Source organism: Hypanus sabinus, chromosome 17 (assembly GCF_030144855.1).
Source record: "Hypanus sabinus isolate sHypSab1 chromosome 17, sHypSab1.hap1, whole genome shotgun sequence".
NCBI classification, from domain to species: Eukaryota; Metazoa; Chordata; class Chondrichthyes; order Myliobatiformes; family Dasyatidae; genus Hypanus; species Hypanus sabinus.
Genome location: NC_082722.1, coordinates 41423461 through 41438898, shown reverse-complemented (window position 1 = coordinate 41438898; position 15438 = coordinate 41423461). Strand labels below are relative to the sequence as shown.

The 15438-nt window shown below is 38.2% G+C and overlaps 1 protein-coding gene across 7 annotated transcripts in view; it reads right to left on the bottom strand.

Annotated features, from left to right (window-relative positions):
* The window catches only part of siah1 (siah E3 ubiquitin protein ligase 1), a 77151-nt gene that overhangs the window by 45230 nt on the left and 16483 nt on the right, over nucleotides 1-15438 (bottom strand). For 4 of the 7 annotated variants that reach the window (XM_059992910.1, XM_059992911.1, XM_059992912.1 and 1 more), the window contains exon 2: nucleotides 5601-5636. Coding sequence is in view for 2 of the 7 variants with exons in the window: in XM_059992916.1 (XP_059848899.1) it covers nucleotides 4786-5634 (849 nt within the window). In the remaining 5 variants the exon portion in view is untranslated. Of the gene's footprint in view, nucleotides 1-1583; nucleotides 5637-10658; nucleotides 11052-15438 lie in introns of those variants that run through there. The other 3 variants (XM_059992913.1, XM_059992916.1, XM_059992915.1) reach the window with 3 other exon arrangements.

Sequence of the window (15438 nt, the reverse complement as noted above, 5' to 3'; positions counted from 1 at the left end):
ACATAAAACTAGTTTCAGGCAGTACCTATTAAAGTAAATTTTTAAGCAAGCTTTAAAAATGCTATTATATATACACAACTTCTATGTGGCAAACAAAGTGTGTACTCACCAAGAAATGTGAATTGAATTCCTTTTCAAAATACAAGTATCAGGGATTTAATGGAAGTTGTAGTGGTAGTGATGCATTGATAAGACTTCACATGTACATGCCACTCTGCACTTAGCCTTTTCTGGTAGATGACCCCACTGCAGCCTTCATGTCACATTTTATAATTAAAACACTGGCTAGCCTCCTGCTACATACTTGTTGATTGGGTGGGGCAGTCTGCAATTTGTGACTTGGGGTGGATGCAGAACGGTCTCAGCAGGGTGTGAACGGTAATTTATGCATGGTAAAGCAGAGATAATGATTGATGTACTGCATCCTATATTTTCCCCCATTCATTTCATTCAGGGTTTCAATTATGTAGAAATTAATTTTATGCATTTTAGTAATATTTCAAAGCAGTGAACTTATAGCCCATTCAGAAACTCCAGCAATCTTCCCCCCCCCCCTCCCACAAACACTTATGGTCCATACAAAATTCAACATGGCTTGGGGGGGGGGGGGGAGTGGGTCCATATTACCCATGTTGAGTAACTCATTCCCCTTCATGGTGCCACAACAGTATAAGTGGTAAACTTATTGTTGATGAACTCAAAGGATATAACTAAAAGGGTCCATTCTCCAATGCACGGTCTTGTCCCTATTCTTCAAATACTAGGGAGACATAGGCAGTTCTGTGTGGGGCTGAAATACAGATGCAGTCCAAGAGCTGCATAGCTGGCTAAGACAGTATGAAAAGGACTGTTTCTGGCCAAGTGGCAACTGTCAAGTTCAATAGAGCTCATTTGCATATCTACAAAAATCACAAACTTCAACCCAGTGTTTATTCTTGCCTGTGGACGAGACTGTACCACCAGCAATTTCAAACTGGTCTCAAAGCTCTGGTGTTTTAGTTATGAGCATTCCTTTGCATGCCTTTGAGCTCTCAAGCTCTTCAGGCAGCTTTCAATGCTGTCATCTGGTTATCAAAAAAGCATGCATCTTTAAAAACTTGCATCCTTTTGATTTGTTGAACAGCAAAGAGGCAGTAGCTAAATCAAATTTAAATGTGATCCCATTTTTTCCCTGATGGAAAATATACCAACACTACCTCATTTATTATTGATCAATTTCACAATTTCCTGGCAGAAGAATACCATCTTATTTGGCACAAGTGCAATAAAACTGAAATCTATTTTCTCAAAAATCACATAACTAGTGCCCTTTATGCATTTTAAAGATAGAAATGTATAGGTGAAAAACCTTAAGGAAACTTCAGACACTTCTGAAATTTCTGGTTAAACTGGCAGTGGCTTCTATAGTTTTATTTTATTGAGTACTGGTACAACACTAAATTCATAAACTTATGCCTTTTTCCATAAGATGTTTTAAGTTTTCTTTTAGTTGGAGAACACATGAAAAGTCAAAATTCTCAATCTGCTATGGTTTCCTTAAAAAGGTGAAACTATTAAACTTGAAATTCCACTTTAATTGGAATGCTTAAGACTATCCACCACCACAGTCCAATTAAGAGTTTAATTTTCATGTTGTTTTGATCCAGTTTGCCAAAATTTACTGGAGGAAAAACTACTGCAGCAGTCTTTCGTCATCTGATTTACTGCTCCACCTAGAAAGTTGCACCTTAACCTATAATGCCCAAATCCTTCATATTGATGATACTCAATATACTTCATGTAAGTATCAAATTTGGACCACAAATGAGTACCGTAAAAGATTTCATCTAGCAATTGCAATTACAGGAAGTGTCTTCAAATCATGCTCCACAGTCCTATTTGACTTGCACCATCAAGTTAACAGACTACAAGGAATTTTAAGAATATTTAGGTTTCCTTGGTTAACAAAATCCCAAAGTTATTGCAAGAGAATTTACATTTCTGGCATTTTCCTTAATCTTAAGTACCACTGTTCCAATTGCTAGAAGAAGCTGACCATTTAAAAACAGGGTGATATCAACTTTTATTGGAGTTTAAAATGCAAATAAGCATAAACACACAATAAATCAAGTTTCAGGCAGAACAGTATTGAAAGGGTTTAACCGTAACTCTTACACAGTATTTACTGTACAACAGCATGGTTAAAGTGAATGGGCCACCTACTATAAAGATATGTCTGTGTAATACAAGTGGTTTTGGATAAAATGTCACTTGTAAATGTTTGAGGAAGAAAGTAACCTTAAAGAACCAGTACATTGCACAATAGGTGGCTCAATTCCACAGACTTTTACAAAAAGATCTGCATGACTGAATTACTGCTGGATAGTTGCAGATAAGTTCTATTCATTTTGGAAGGATTTTAAAAAGGGAATGCTTCTTTCTTCGAGTGTAAATTATTACAATTTCTGCAAAAAAAGTTGCAGCCAAACTCAAAATTAGTTGCAAACTGAAAGAAATTAATCTTGAGCAAATTAATTACAATTTACAACAGGCCAATCTAGGATCTATTTTTAAAAACTGCCATTATTGTGCATTTAGGCATCTGGTAGCAGTATTTACTCTTTGCTCTGAACTTTGGATAAATTCTGGATCAACAGTTTTATTACACAAATTCAAAAGTTCACATGAAATTTATGAATAATGCAATAGATGCCCATCATTGCATCATTTCTCATACATGTATAAAGCAATCCCCACCTGTAGTTTGACATTTTAAAATCAGTGGACAGTTATATTTTTTGAAGATATGCAAGTTATAGATTTAGTCAAGTGTAGTATAAAATAATCCAGTTGCTCCGAGCATACTAGATGCCACACACTTTAGCTGCAGAGTTCAGCCTTTATTAGTTAACATAAGCATTAAATACTGTTAATGTACTATGTGGTTGTCAATGTAACACTGTAAATAATGGCAATTGAATCAAGGCCGCTTTCCTTAAAATAGGATTTGGAAAAAAAATTAAATTCCTGTCTTTACAACTTACAAAATCTGGTTTAACATTCCAAACAATTAGCTTTTAGATTTCCGAGTTAAACTCAGTCTCCCATATTACATCACCTTGTAATGTAATACTGCCAACGAAAGGCAAGCATTGTCCACATTACTAATGACTACATCAAAATTAGTTTTAGTCAAGACTCCTGCAAAATAAATACAAAAAGCATCTTTAAACATAAATGATAGGATTATTCTGTATAATTTTGGTGCAGGTGGGAATGTTAGATTACTTTTTCAAAACTGCAGACATTTAAAATATTAAATGTTTCCAAAGTACTTAAACTCAGTGGTTTTTTTTGTAGGATCTGAGGAAAGATTAGGTTATAATAAAAATTAGGTCATAGATCTTGTACATTGTTACCTGAATAGTTCTGATTACTGGAAGCCATCTGATAGATAACTAATCTAGATGTCAGGGACTAAAGACAATTATGACCACAACTGAACCATCACTTACACTATAAAATGACTGTTTGTTGAAAACATTTAGGTAAGAACCTGCATATCATTAAAACATGATCACAAAAATTAAGCAGGATTAAATGAAAGGATCAATTTATCTTGTACAATTTTTTTTTAAAGTGTGCAACTTCTGCACTTCAGCAAAAATGCTGAACTGCAGAACACTTGGATAGAATAGACTGGCTTGGCAATTCTTAAATCAGCTATTCACAGTTAACTACAAATAAAACATGTTTTAAGCAGGCTTGTCTTAACCAATAGTGTTCTCTTCCAAAAAGGGATATGTACTCAAGTTTACATTCATGCAATAACACCAGCTTACTTTCACCACAGCAAAAAGGATATGAACATTTTTAATATTTCATTTTATACAATTAGTTATTCCCATCTGAAAAAAGTGGGGGGAGCAAGATAGCACCACCGAGGAAACTTTGTTGGAATAGCAAAGATGATGTTTGCAGTAGCAATGTTGGAGGAAAAGCAGGAGGCCAAGTGTCTTTTTGTAATAGATTTGAATAAACTTTGGAAAGTTTAAAACACTAATTTTCAGATACATATGCACCTTTTCTAAATAACTAAAATGTATAATGTTAGTTCAGTTATCCACTGTACAGTGACAATAGATACAAGTTTTTTTTTAAATGGAGTTAAAAGTACTTGCCACTTAAACCAATTTGAAATGTCAAGAGCTCAATTGCAGATGCTAAAAAAGCTCATTATTAGGGCAGATTATCAGCTCCTAGCTTGTAAACCAATAGATATTAAATGAACTTAAATAGCTCCAAGTGGCTTCTTGTACAAAAAAAAGGGAAATTTATTGATGAAAATCTACCAAGTTTATAAAAATAGCCATACACAGAAAATTTACACAAAACAGCAGCAATTCTATGTAGTGACAAGTGAGAAAAGCAGCAACTTAAAACTGCACAACATGGCTTGTCAGTAAAGACGATCAGAACACAACAGTTTAACACCTTTAGCCAAGTACAGTCAAAAACTAACAAGATTGTAGCACTTGCAAGTGTTTATGCCCATATTCTTTAGGCTCCTAGCACTATTTTCTACAAAAAAATGTCTGTTCAGTGGTTTACTGCATTTACAATTAGTGTTAACTTTGCTGTAAGCCAGTTCTACATGTTAGAATCAAGACCCAAACTGAACAATCCACAAAGTCAGTCTGATAAATGCTTGGCAGCAAGAAAATGTTGCACAATGTTCAGCTCGATGTACAGCATTTACTGCCCCATTACTGGCCCCTAGCAAGAGATTTATGAAATGCAATGGTTTCAACACATTGATATTGTTACATTAATTCCCAAATTACCATTTTCCGCAAAGAGCTGTGCAATGCTAGTGTCAAAAACTAGGCAGTCACTATTCATAATTGCTGTGGCAATGCCCTCGTGAATTGATCGAGGAGTTGCTTCCCAAGTCAATCGCCGTCTGTGGCCATTCAGCTCAAGTCTGTAAGCAAAGTTTTCAGCTTGTTTGCGTGTTCCAATTAACTGTACTATAGCAAAAAACTGCTGGTGGCCATCGTACTTCTCTTGTTTTTCCAAGACCAACATAAAATGGAAGCCAAAACAGGACTGCATCATAACCCAATCTACTGCACCTGGAAGGTTTATGTCTGTGGCCAGGAAAACTATGTCCTCACCCTGCAAGGTTGTAATTGATTTGTGTTGATGCATCAAGTGTGGCATTACAGCATCCAGAGAACCCTGCCATTTACAGGAGGCACCAGGGCAAGGACATGAGTATGGTCTGAACTCACAGAGTTCCTCATGGTCTGCTTTCTCTGTATGTGGTAGTGTTATTTCACAACCAGAAGAGGCATACTTACAGGGAAACATTACAGAGTTAGCCACTTTTTCCATGGCCAAGTTACGAATGGAGCCCAAAGGGCCCCTGCAGGTGGGACAGCATGTAAGCTTAGGACGACAGTTGCTGCAGACAAGGTGGCCACTCTGGCACTGAAGAATTGGTGGGAGCACATAGTCAAAGCAAACTGGACACTCAAAAAGACTTGCTAAATCACTATTGGAAGCTGTGGTTCCTGTCAATGCAGGTACTCTCTGGGCAGGTGTACACTTTGATGTACCTGTTGGGAGTGCTGTGGCAGTCTGACGACTCATTTCTGAAAATAAAAGGAAAGGAAAAATATTAGAAAGCAATGTTTACTTAACCATAAAGAAATGACAACTTTCAGTCAATCAAGGATCTTTCATTTTCTATCTTGATACTGTACCAACACAGGCCAATATCTGCATCCTGATTGTCACCAACATTACAGAGCCGACTCCTGATATTCTCCCATTTGAAAGTATGCTTACATGTCCCTGCAGGGAGACAATATCCTGATCTTATAAATGATCAAATTCATTGTAATCATACACACTTCACAAATATAGCTGGTCACACAGTTCATGTATGGCAGTTGTAACATTGATCAATTCAGAAATAAATCCAGTTTCCTACCACTTCAGAATTTCCTAGTGTTCATGGAACTATGCTTTTGATCAGTCACATTATAGGCTTCGGTACTACAGCCCCATTTCCTGTATCTCCTGGTGTTTCAGATTTTCTCTTATATTCCAGCAATACACTTTATTCATTGGCCTTTACCAACCTTTCTGTAGAATGTTCTATTCAATGTTCTATTGTGGATGAACACTTCCATCTCAAGTGTTCACTTGTTTACTCCAATGTTCATCCTTCCCAACTTTTTTTTAAAAGTTCTACAGAAGATCAAAGCATTCTGATGTTGTCTAATATGCAGACTATTTTCAGCATAATTTACAATTCTTTGTTATAAAAATCATTGTAACTTTAGGGTGTGAATTTACTCTTCACCATACTGAATGGCATACACCTCAGCCCACAGGAATATACTATTTAAAAGAAATTTACTATGCAGTCAACTGAACCTTGCCAATTTATGAAATTACACTCATTTTCCAGGATTGATTTTTTAAAACAATTGGTGCATTTCACATTAGCCTTGAAGTGGAAATGACAAGTGTTAAACTGGCCATAATAATCCAAGCAATGTGAATCACTCCACTAACCAGCCACATGCTGAAAATGGGAGAGTTTAAGTGGTAGCAATTTCCTCCTTGCAAGAAGCAAATTTCCACAAAGCAGTAAACACTAATGTCAGTTTTAGTTATGATCTTTTAAAGAAGCTGCCAGCTGGGGTTACACCTCACTGAACAGTGGTCAAGTTGAGAGTTTCCTTTGACTTTGTGATACTTAGCATCCAATCTTTCTGAATTAGTTCAGCAACCAAGAAACTAAACCTCGAAAGCAAAAATACTGCTGATACCCAGCATGTCGAGATCCACTACAGGGAGGACAATAACTCTGGGATAGAAATCCAGATCACTGAAAGACAGAACCTAGTACACTGGGAAATGACAACAGATCAGGAGAGAGCTTGTTATTAAAATGGAAGAGAATTTTTTTTTAAATGAAAGGGCAAAGTGGTTTTGCACAGATAAATGCCAAGACTAGCCAAATTGACTTTTGATCAGATATCAATATCCAAATTCGTAAGTGCTTAAGGAAAGTACAGTTAAGTCAAAGAATTTGAGAACAGGAAGCTGTGGATTTGCCAATAAACATTCAACAAATTTTCCACATAGATATGCAATTTTAATAGAATACACAAGTGAAAAAAGGATTAGGGCCCCATTATGTTAATGATGCAAGCCAACAAGTTGTCCTTTTATACACAAGCACTGGTAACTCATTTTGGTTATACTGAACACAAAAGCAGTACCTCCTACAGGTGGTACTCAAGAACATAAAACACAATATCAGAACTGATTTACTTAACATAATAGACCAGAACTTTCCAAAGGGAAAGCAAAACATGTCCATTTAATGCAGATAACTTGACCAAAGCTGTGCAATTACCAAGGCAATGGATCAGAATCTCTAGTCTCATCTGCCCCTCAAGGAGCCCTCAACCAAGCTCACCACATTTAGATGTCACAATTCCAATGCAGTCCTGGCTAGATTCCCATGCATCATTCTTCATAATATTAAGACACCATGCAACACTTGCTCCTCTCAGCTCTACTTGGATCTAGGCATCACCTCAGCTTGACAACCTCATTAAGCAATCCTTCAAAATTAAAAAAAAATGCTGAAAATTTAACATTTTCAAAAAGTCAATGCTTTGACCATCAGCAATATTAACTGCCTTGAAAGAGATCTAGACTTTCCTTTAAAACTAAGGTACTACTTTTGTAGAATATAGCAATGTTAGAAAACAACCTGATTTGGCCACTTTTCTTTTTGGGGAAAAAAATACAACTGGCAAGACCAGTAATCACTGGCCAATTGATTAAAGCATACTGGCTAAAAGTGCAAAATATTATGCAGTCACGTCTATGCAGTATTGTGAAAGAGCACACAATTGGTTGCAATTAAAAATAAGGCTCTTTAGAGCAAATACTTGAAATGACAGTACCAATTGTGTAATATATTATCTAATCTATATATCTTAAGTGTTCCTGAAGTTTAGGCAACAGATTTTACTTGTCAACACATGGAACATTATAGAGCTACTAAATGAACAAAAATTGCACCCAACCCCTTCAAGAAATCTCTCATGATTTACGAGTGCAAAAGCAGGAGGCCTACCATTCAATTTTAAAAATCACCAAAACCAAAAACCTAGCAAACTATACATGCAAAATAGGTATTAGAAATTGTTGAGGGCAAACAATCAACTAACTAACCCTTTTCCACACAATAATTTCTAGTGAATAATTTAGCAAAACATACTTCAATCCAACCATTCACTGTAAACCAGGTTAAATAGTTAGATGCATTTACAAATGAAACACTCACTATATAAATAAAATAAACTAATCTCTTCAATTTTGACATTATAGATATTTTCCATACCAATCAGACCAAATAGAACAAACTGAATAAATCTTTGCCCAAATCCTCTTACGAGGAAGTGAACTTTCAGCTCAGCATGAGGGAAAGTATTAACCCCAATCCCTCTAGCCTATCACTAAAAACACCAGTCATCTACCTGAATGTTCTAGATAAATCAGGGCTCTGTTAGGAAGACTGAAAGAACCTTTGGATGTACACTAGATTACCAGTAGCCCCTGAAATACCATTTATGAATAATATTTACACATCTTGGACTTCATACAAGTAGCCATACATTTCCACAAACATTTCCAAATATGCTGCAATTTCCAATTCTCTTGTGAAGAATACTTAGACCATCTCTGAAACATTCAACACAATTATGGTTAAATCTTCTAGATGAAATTGTTTCTGCCAATCCCAGTTCTAAATGGCACACCTCATTTGAGGCTGTGACCTCTGGTTCTGGACTCGCTAGCAATCAGGGAATACTGTGCAAGTAGTCTAAATATACCCATCTTGACATCCAAAACGATTCTGAAAAACCTTCATGATAGAACTTTTTAACCCTAAAGCCTAACCAATTGTTGCATATTAAAAAGACTTTCATCATGTTTCCTTACTTATAGCTACTGTAGTTTAATTACAAAGCCTTTTTTAAAAAATATAATGGCAAATCAAGTTCACACCAGAAATCACAGGCAATTCCATTTTCAAAAAGGAATTGATCCTAATCCTCAGAGAGCTAAATTTATACTCTCACATACACACAACTTCTGTTAACTCATCTTACTATAAAGATATCTACAAAATTTCAAAGTGTTGGCTTCTGCCCATTAGAATTGTAGCACTTGGCTTACATCTGTCTTTTCAATCTAGATCACTTGACATTTACTTCAATTTTAATTTACTTATATATTCCATCAACCCATGTCCTTGAGGCAAGTTATACACTGCACCTTACTCTCAAGACATGCTTTTCATATTTTGTAGTTCCAATAAAAAAAAACCTCAAAACTACTAAAGATCTATGTTGACCAGCTGGCTGGTGTGTTCACTGAGATCCTTAACCTCCTGTTTCAGCAATGTGTGGTACCCATCTACTTCAAGGAGGCTACAATTATACTAATGCCCAAGAGGAGCATGGTGACCTGCCTTAATGAACATCGTCCAGTTGCACTTACAACCACAGTGAAGTAGTGTTTTGAGAGTTTGTGATGAAACTTCTCATCTGATTGAGAGGCAACTTAGATCTGCTCCAATATGCCTATCAGAGCAACAGGTAGCTATATTCAAGTTTGCAGATGACACTTGTGGGCTGAATCAACATTGGTGATGAATCAGTATATAGGAGGGAGATTGAAAATTTGGCCGAACAACCTCTCAGTCAATGTCAGCAAGACCAAGGAAATGATTATAGACTTCAAGAGAAAGAAACTAGAGGTCTGTAAGCCAGTCTCAAAGGATCAGAGGTGGAGAGTTAACAACTTTAAATTCCTACATGTTACTATTTCAGAGGACTTGTTCTGGGTCCAGCATGCAAGTGCAATTATAAAGAAAGCATGGCAGCACCTCTACTTCCTTGAGTCTGCAGAGATTTGGCATGACATCTAAAACTTCTAGACGCAAAACTTCTATACCTTTTATAGCTGAGTGGTGGAAACTGTATTGGCTGGCTGCATAGAAACACCAATGCCTTTGAATGGAAAATCCTACAAAAAAAAGGTAGTGGATTGGCCTAGTACTTATTGGTAAAGTCCTCAACTATTGAGCACATCTACATGAAATACTGTCATAGGAAAGTAGCATCCATTAGAGATCCCCACCACCCAGGTCATGCTGTCTTCTCACTGCCATCAGGTAGAAGGTACAGAGCCTCAGGACTCTCACCACTGGTTCAAGACAGTTACTATCCCTCAACTACCAGACTCTTGAACAGAAGGGGGATAACTACACTCACTTGCCCATCATTGAAATGTTCCCACAATCAATGATCTCACTTTGAGGGCTCTTTCATTAACCTCATGTCCTCATTACTTATTTATACAGGTGCCCCCCCCCCCTCCTTTTACAAAGGTAGAGCGTTCCTATGAAACCTTTCTTAAGCCGAAATGTTGTAAAGCGAAGAACCATTAATTTATATGGGAAAAATTTTTGTAAAAGTGAAAATCCTTTTTGTAATGTGAAAACAGGTTACTAATGTAGATCTTTTGTAAAAGCGAAGTGACGTAAAGCAAACATTCATAAAGCGGGGGACTCCTACCTGTATTAGCATTTGCAGTTTGTCATCTTCTGCATTCTGGTTGATCTTTTACTGATCCAGTTAGTTACTATTCTAGATTTGCTGAATGTGTCCACAGGAAAATGAATGTGTTGTATACGATGACCATGCACTTTGAACTTTATACCAAATCCTATTTCCAGCATTTGGCTCATAGCCTTCCATGCCTTAAAGTGATCATCTATAAACAATGTCGACAGTCTTCACCAACACTCATGCAACATATTCCAGATTCTAACTACCTCTTATATTTATGAAGAGTGACAATTCCACCCCATCCCCCATTTATCACCTTACCGTGAAGTTCCTTCTGGTTTTGTATACATCTGCTACAGTGTAAAATGGCTTATTATCCAACTCATCCATTCCCTTTAATTTCATAAACTTCAGTCAGGTGTTCCCCCCCCCCCCCCCCCCCGTCCTTAGTCTACTTCATTTCAATAAAAACAAACTTTGAATATTCAGACTATTCTTGTAAATGAAAGACTCCACCCCAGGCAATATCTCAAAGGATGTCCTCTTCAAGCATGCAATTACAAAAGTTTGTGAACCCTTTGTAATTACCTTGTTTTTTACATTAATTACTCATAAAATGTGGACTGATCATGCAAGTCCCAATTAAAGAGAAACACATTCCACCTAAAGTAACAACACATACAATTGTACTTTTCATGTCTTTATTGAACACATTGTTTAATCATTCACAGTTCAGACTGGGAAAAAGAATGTGAATTCTTATAATAACTAGTAGAATCTCCTTTAGCAGCAAAAACCTCCAAACATTTCCTGTAGCTGATTAGACTTGCACAACAGCAGGGAAGAACTTTAGACCATTTCTCCATACAAAAATGTTCAAGATAATCAATTATTTCTGGGATACCTTATACAAACAGTTTGAGGAGCAGAGCGCTAAACGGAGAGCACAGCAGACAACAATTCCACAATGCCCTACAAATGCAGCAACTGTGGCAGAGCCTACAGTTCCAATCGGCCTCAAGCCACAGTTTGACAACAGTGACTACCAGAGGCACAGTACCCGTGGTCGACCACGACTGATGAAGGCCACATACACACACCTTGCATGAACAAGCTCTCTTCAGGTCACACCATAACATCTCAATGGAGTTAAGGTCTGGACTCTGACTTGGTCATTCCAAAACAAATTTTCTTCATTCTAAACCACACTGTAGTTGATTTACTCATGTCAGATTGTCTTGTTGCATCATCCAACTTCTGTTCAGCTTCAGGTGACAAATCCTACCCTGATATTCTCCTGTAAAATGCCTTTAAAACAATCTTCAATTCATTGTCCCTCAACTATTGAAGCTGTCCATGCCGAGGCAGCCCAAAACCATGATGTGCTTTCTAACATACTTCCCGGTTGGGATGAGGTTGTGTGTGTTAACAAGACATTGTCCCAGAAGCATTGTAGAACATTGAGGTGGTCATTTGCAAACTTGAGACATCCTACACTGTTTTTTGTTTTTAATTATTTGAAGATCAGTGGTTTCCTCCATGGTGTCTTTCCACGAGCCAACCATTCTTGTTCAATGTTTTTCCTTATAGTGGCCACATGAACAGAGACTTCAGAAAATTCTATAAATTTCTGCAGGTCTTTTGCTATTGCCTTTGTTTTTTTTTAAAAAAACCTACTACAGCTTAGTGCATCTAGACAATTCTTCTAAGGTCCTTTGAAAGTCGTTTTGACAGAGGCATGGTAGAACATAACACAAGAAATAGGAGCAGGAATTGCTCATCGAGCCGGCTCCGATATTCAATCAGATCGTGGCTGATCTAGCCATGGATTCATCTCCACTTACCTGCTTTTTCTCCATAACCCTCAATTCCCCCACTATGTAAAAATCTATCCAACCTAGTCTTATTTAGTGAGGTAGCCTCCACTGCTTCACTGGGCAGAGAATTCCACAGAGTCATCACTCTGAGAAAAGTAGTTCCTCCTCATCTCCATCCCAAATTTACTCCCTTGGATCTTAAGGCTATGTCCCCTAATTTCAGTCTCAACTACCAGTGGAAACAACTTTCCTGCCTCCATCTTACCTATCCCTTCTATAATTTTATATGTTTCTCTCATTCTTCTGAATTCCAGTGAGTACAGTCCCAGGCGACTCAATCTCTCCTCATAGGCTAACCCCCTCAACTCTGGAATCAACCTGGTGAACCTCCTCTGTACCACCTCCAAAGGCAGTATATACTTCAAGTCAGGAGACCGCAATTGCACACAGCACTCCAGGTCCAGCCTCACTGGTACTTCTGTATGGTTGCACCATAACCTCCCCGATCTTAAATTCAATTTCTCTAGCAATGAAGGCCAACATTCCACTGGCCTCTTGATAGCCTCCTACACCTGCAAACCAGCATGCTGCAATGTTTTACTATTTAAATAATAATCTGCTCTTTCATTTTTCCTTCCAAAGTGGATGACCTCACATTTACCAATGTTGTATTCCAATCTGCCAGACCCTTGCCCACTCACTTAACCCATCTCTCTGCAGACTTAGTACCTTCTGCACAGTTTGCTTTTCCACTCAACTTAGTAGCATCAGCAAGTTTAGATACACTACACTTTGAGACTGTTAATGTATACCATGAACAGTTGCAGGCCCAGGACCGATCCCTGTGGTATACCACTCACCACTGATTACCAGAGTCACACTCATATACCTCAACTCCGCTTTCTGTTAGTTAAGCTATCCTCTATCCATGCTAATACATCACCCCCAACTCTATATACCCTTATCTTATGGACAAGTCTTTTAAGCAGCACCTAATCAAATGCCTTCTTGAAAGGCAAGTAAATAACATTCACCTGTTCCCCTCTATCCACTGCACTCATTATATCCTCAAATGACTCTAGTAAGTTTGTCAAACATGCCAAATCCATGCTACATCTACTTGATCCATTCCTTTCCAGATGACTTGCTGTTTCTTCTTTAATGATAGCTTCAAGCATTCCCCCCCCCCCCCCGCCAACAACAAACTGGCCTATAGTTACCTGCCTTTTGTGACATTCGCTGTCTTCCAAGCCCCGCCCCCCAGGGCCTGCCCAGAGTACAGAGGATTCTGGTAAACCACCAAAGCCTGTATCTACTATAACTTCTGCCATTTCTTTCAGTACCCTGGGATGCATTCCATCAGGATCAGAGGCCTCAACTACCTCTTTAGTGCTAGCTAAACCGTCTTTAATATATAGGGCAGAGCCCCTCTACAACAATGGATGAGACCATATTTTGAGTGATTAATGCAGAAAACCAAAAAATTGCAAAGGGTTCACAAACTTCCTATGGTGTGGTGCAACACAGTCTGACCATTAAGAAACGCTTTGAGCGGCTAGTTATGAAGCACATAAAGCCTTTCTCCCAGCTATATCACACCTTTTCCAGTTTGCTTATTGCTCAAATCGAACAACTGACAATGCAAAAGCCTCTGTCCTCCACTCTGTCCTGTCCCACCTGAGGTCACATTCGTCAGATTGCTGGTTATAAACTTCAGTTCAATTTTCAACACCATCTTACCCTAGAAAGTGGTGGGGAAACTATCTTCGTTGGGACTTAACACTTTCCTCTGCAGTTTGAAATTGGACTTAACAGCAATGCCACAGTCAGTCTCTAGCCCCATTAACATTATCAATATATAAATTATACAACCTTGAGATTTGTTTGCTTACAGTTAGTCATAAGAAACAGAAAATAACCCAATTAAAAGGGGGAAAAAAAAGTCCAACACCCAATGCACAAGGAAAAAATAAATCACGTAACAATTGAAGTGAACATTCCAAGCCAAATCAAGTCCTCAGACCTGAACCCCAGAGCGGCATGGAATAAGCCCAAAACCTCATTTATCAGTTCATATTAGTGGGCAGAGAACAGCAGCTGGGGTAGCTGACTTGAGATGAACATAACAGAGAGCAAGCAAAATGGGCTGTTGCCTTGGTTCCCAACACCCTGTCTTTTCAGTCTCCGTGCCAGCAGTTAAATTGACCAAACAGAACAGCAAAATGCTCCGCTGCCCTGGAGAGGACAGGGACATCGTGGAGAATGAGTGAAGTCAGCTGTCGCTTCTGATCGGAGTCTATGTTTAAACAGTCTAAACAGCAGATTAACCTTGCATTAGGACCCAGCTACTGTGAAGGGCTCAGGAGCTAAACCATGCCATCTAGTGACTCGCTCTGGGCCCAGATTTCACCACCCAGCTTGAAGTCACTCTCAAGCTCTACAAATCAGCTTGGCATCCAGTGATCCAATCTTGCACCTGGGCCAGCTGTATGGGCATTGAATCTCCTCTGCCCCAACTTCTCTCCGAATGCTTTAAGAATCATGTTATGACTAAAACCAAAGTTTCATTGATAACCCTTTAATTTGCACAAAACATTTGTGCAATTTTTTGCCCAGTGACAACATGCAGACACTGAATAATTTCTATTAAAAACACTACAAATAAGCCAATTCTAAAATCTGCAGACAAATCATCACCAACTCCATGGTGTCAACATTGCTCGCATCAGAAATGTGATTGTGAAATCATGAAATATATCCAATAGGATATGCTAACAAGATAGAGGGCAACAACCTTTCATGTGTAGTTTAAATCCCTTTGTGCATTAGCCACAAAGATGTGCATGAACTGTTACGTACTCGTGACGTGACAGTGGTACCCTTGTCACGTGACTGGGGTTGAAGCTATACTGGACTTGAGGTAATGGTCTTGTGATGGTGCAGTGATGTCAATTTCCCGCCAGTAGAGA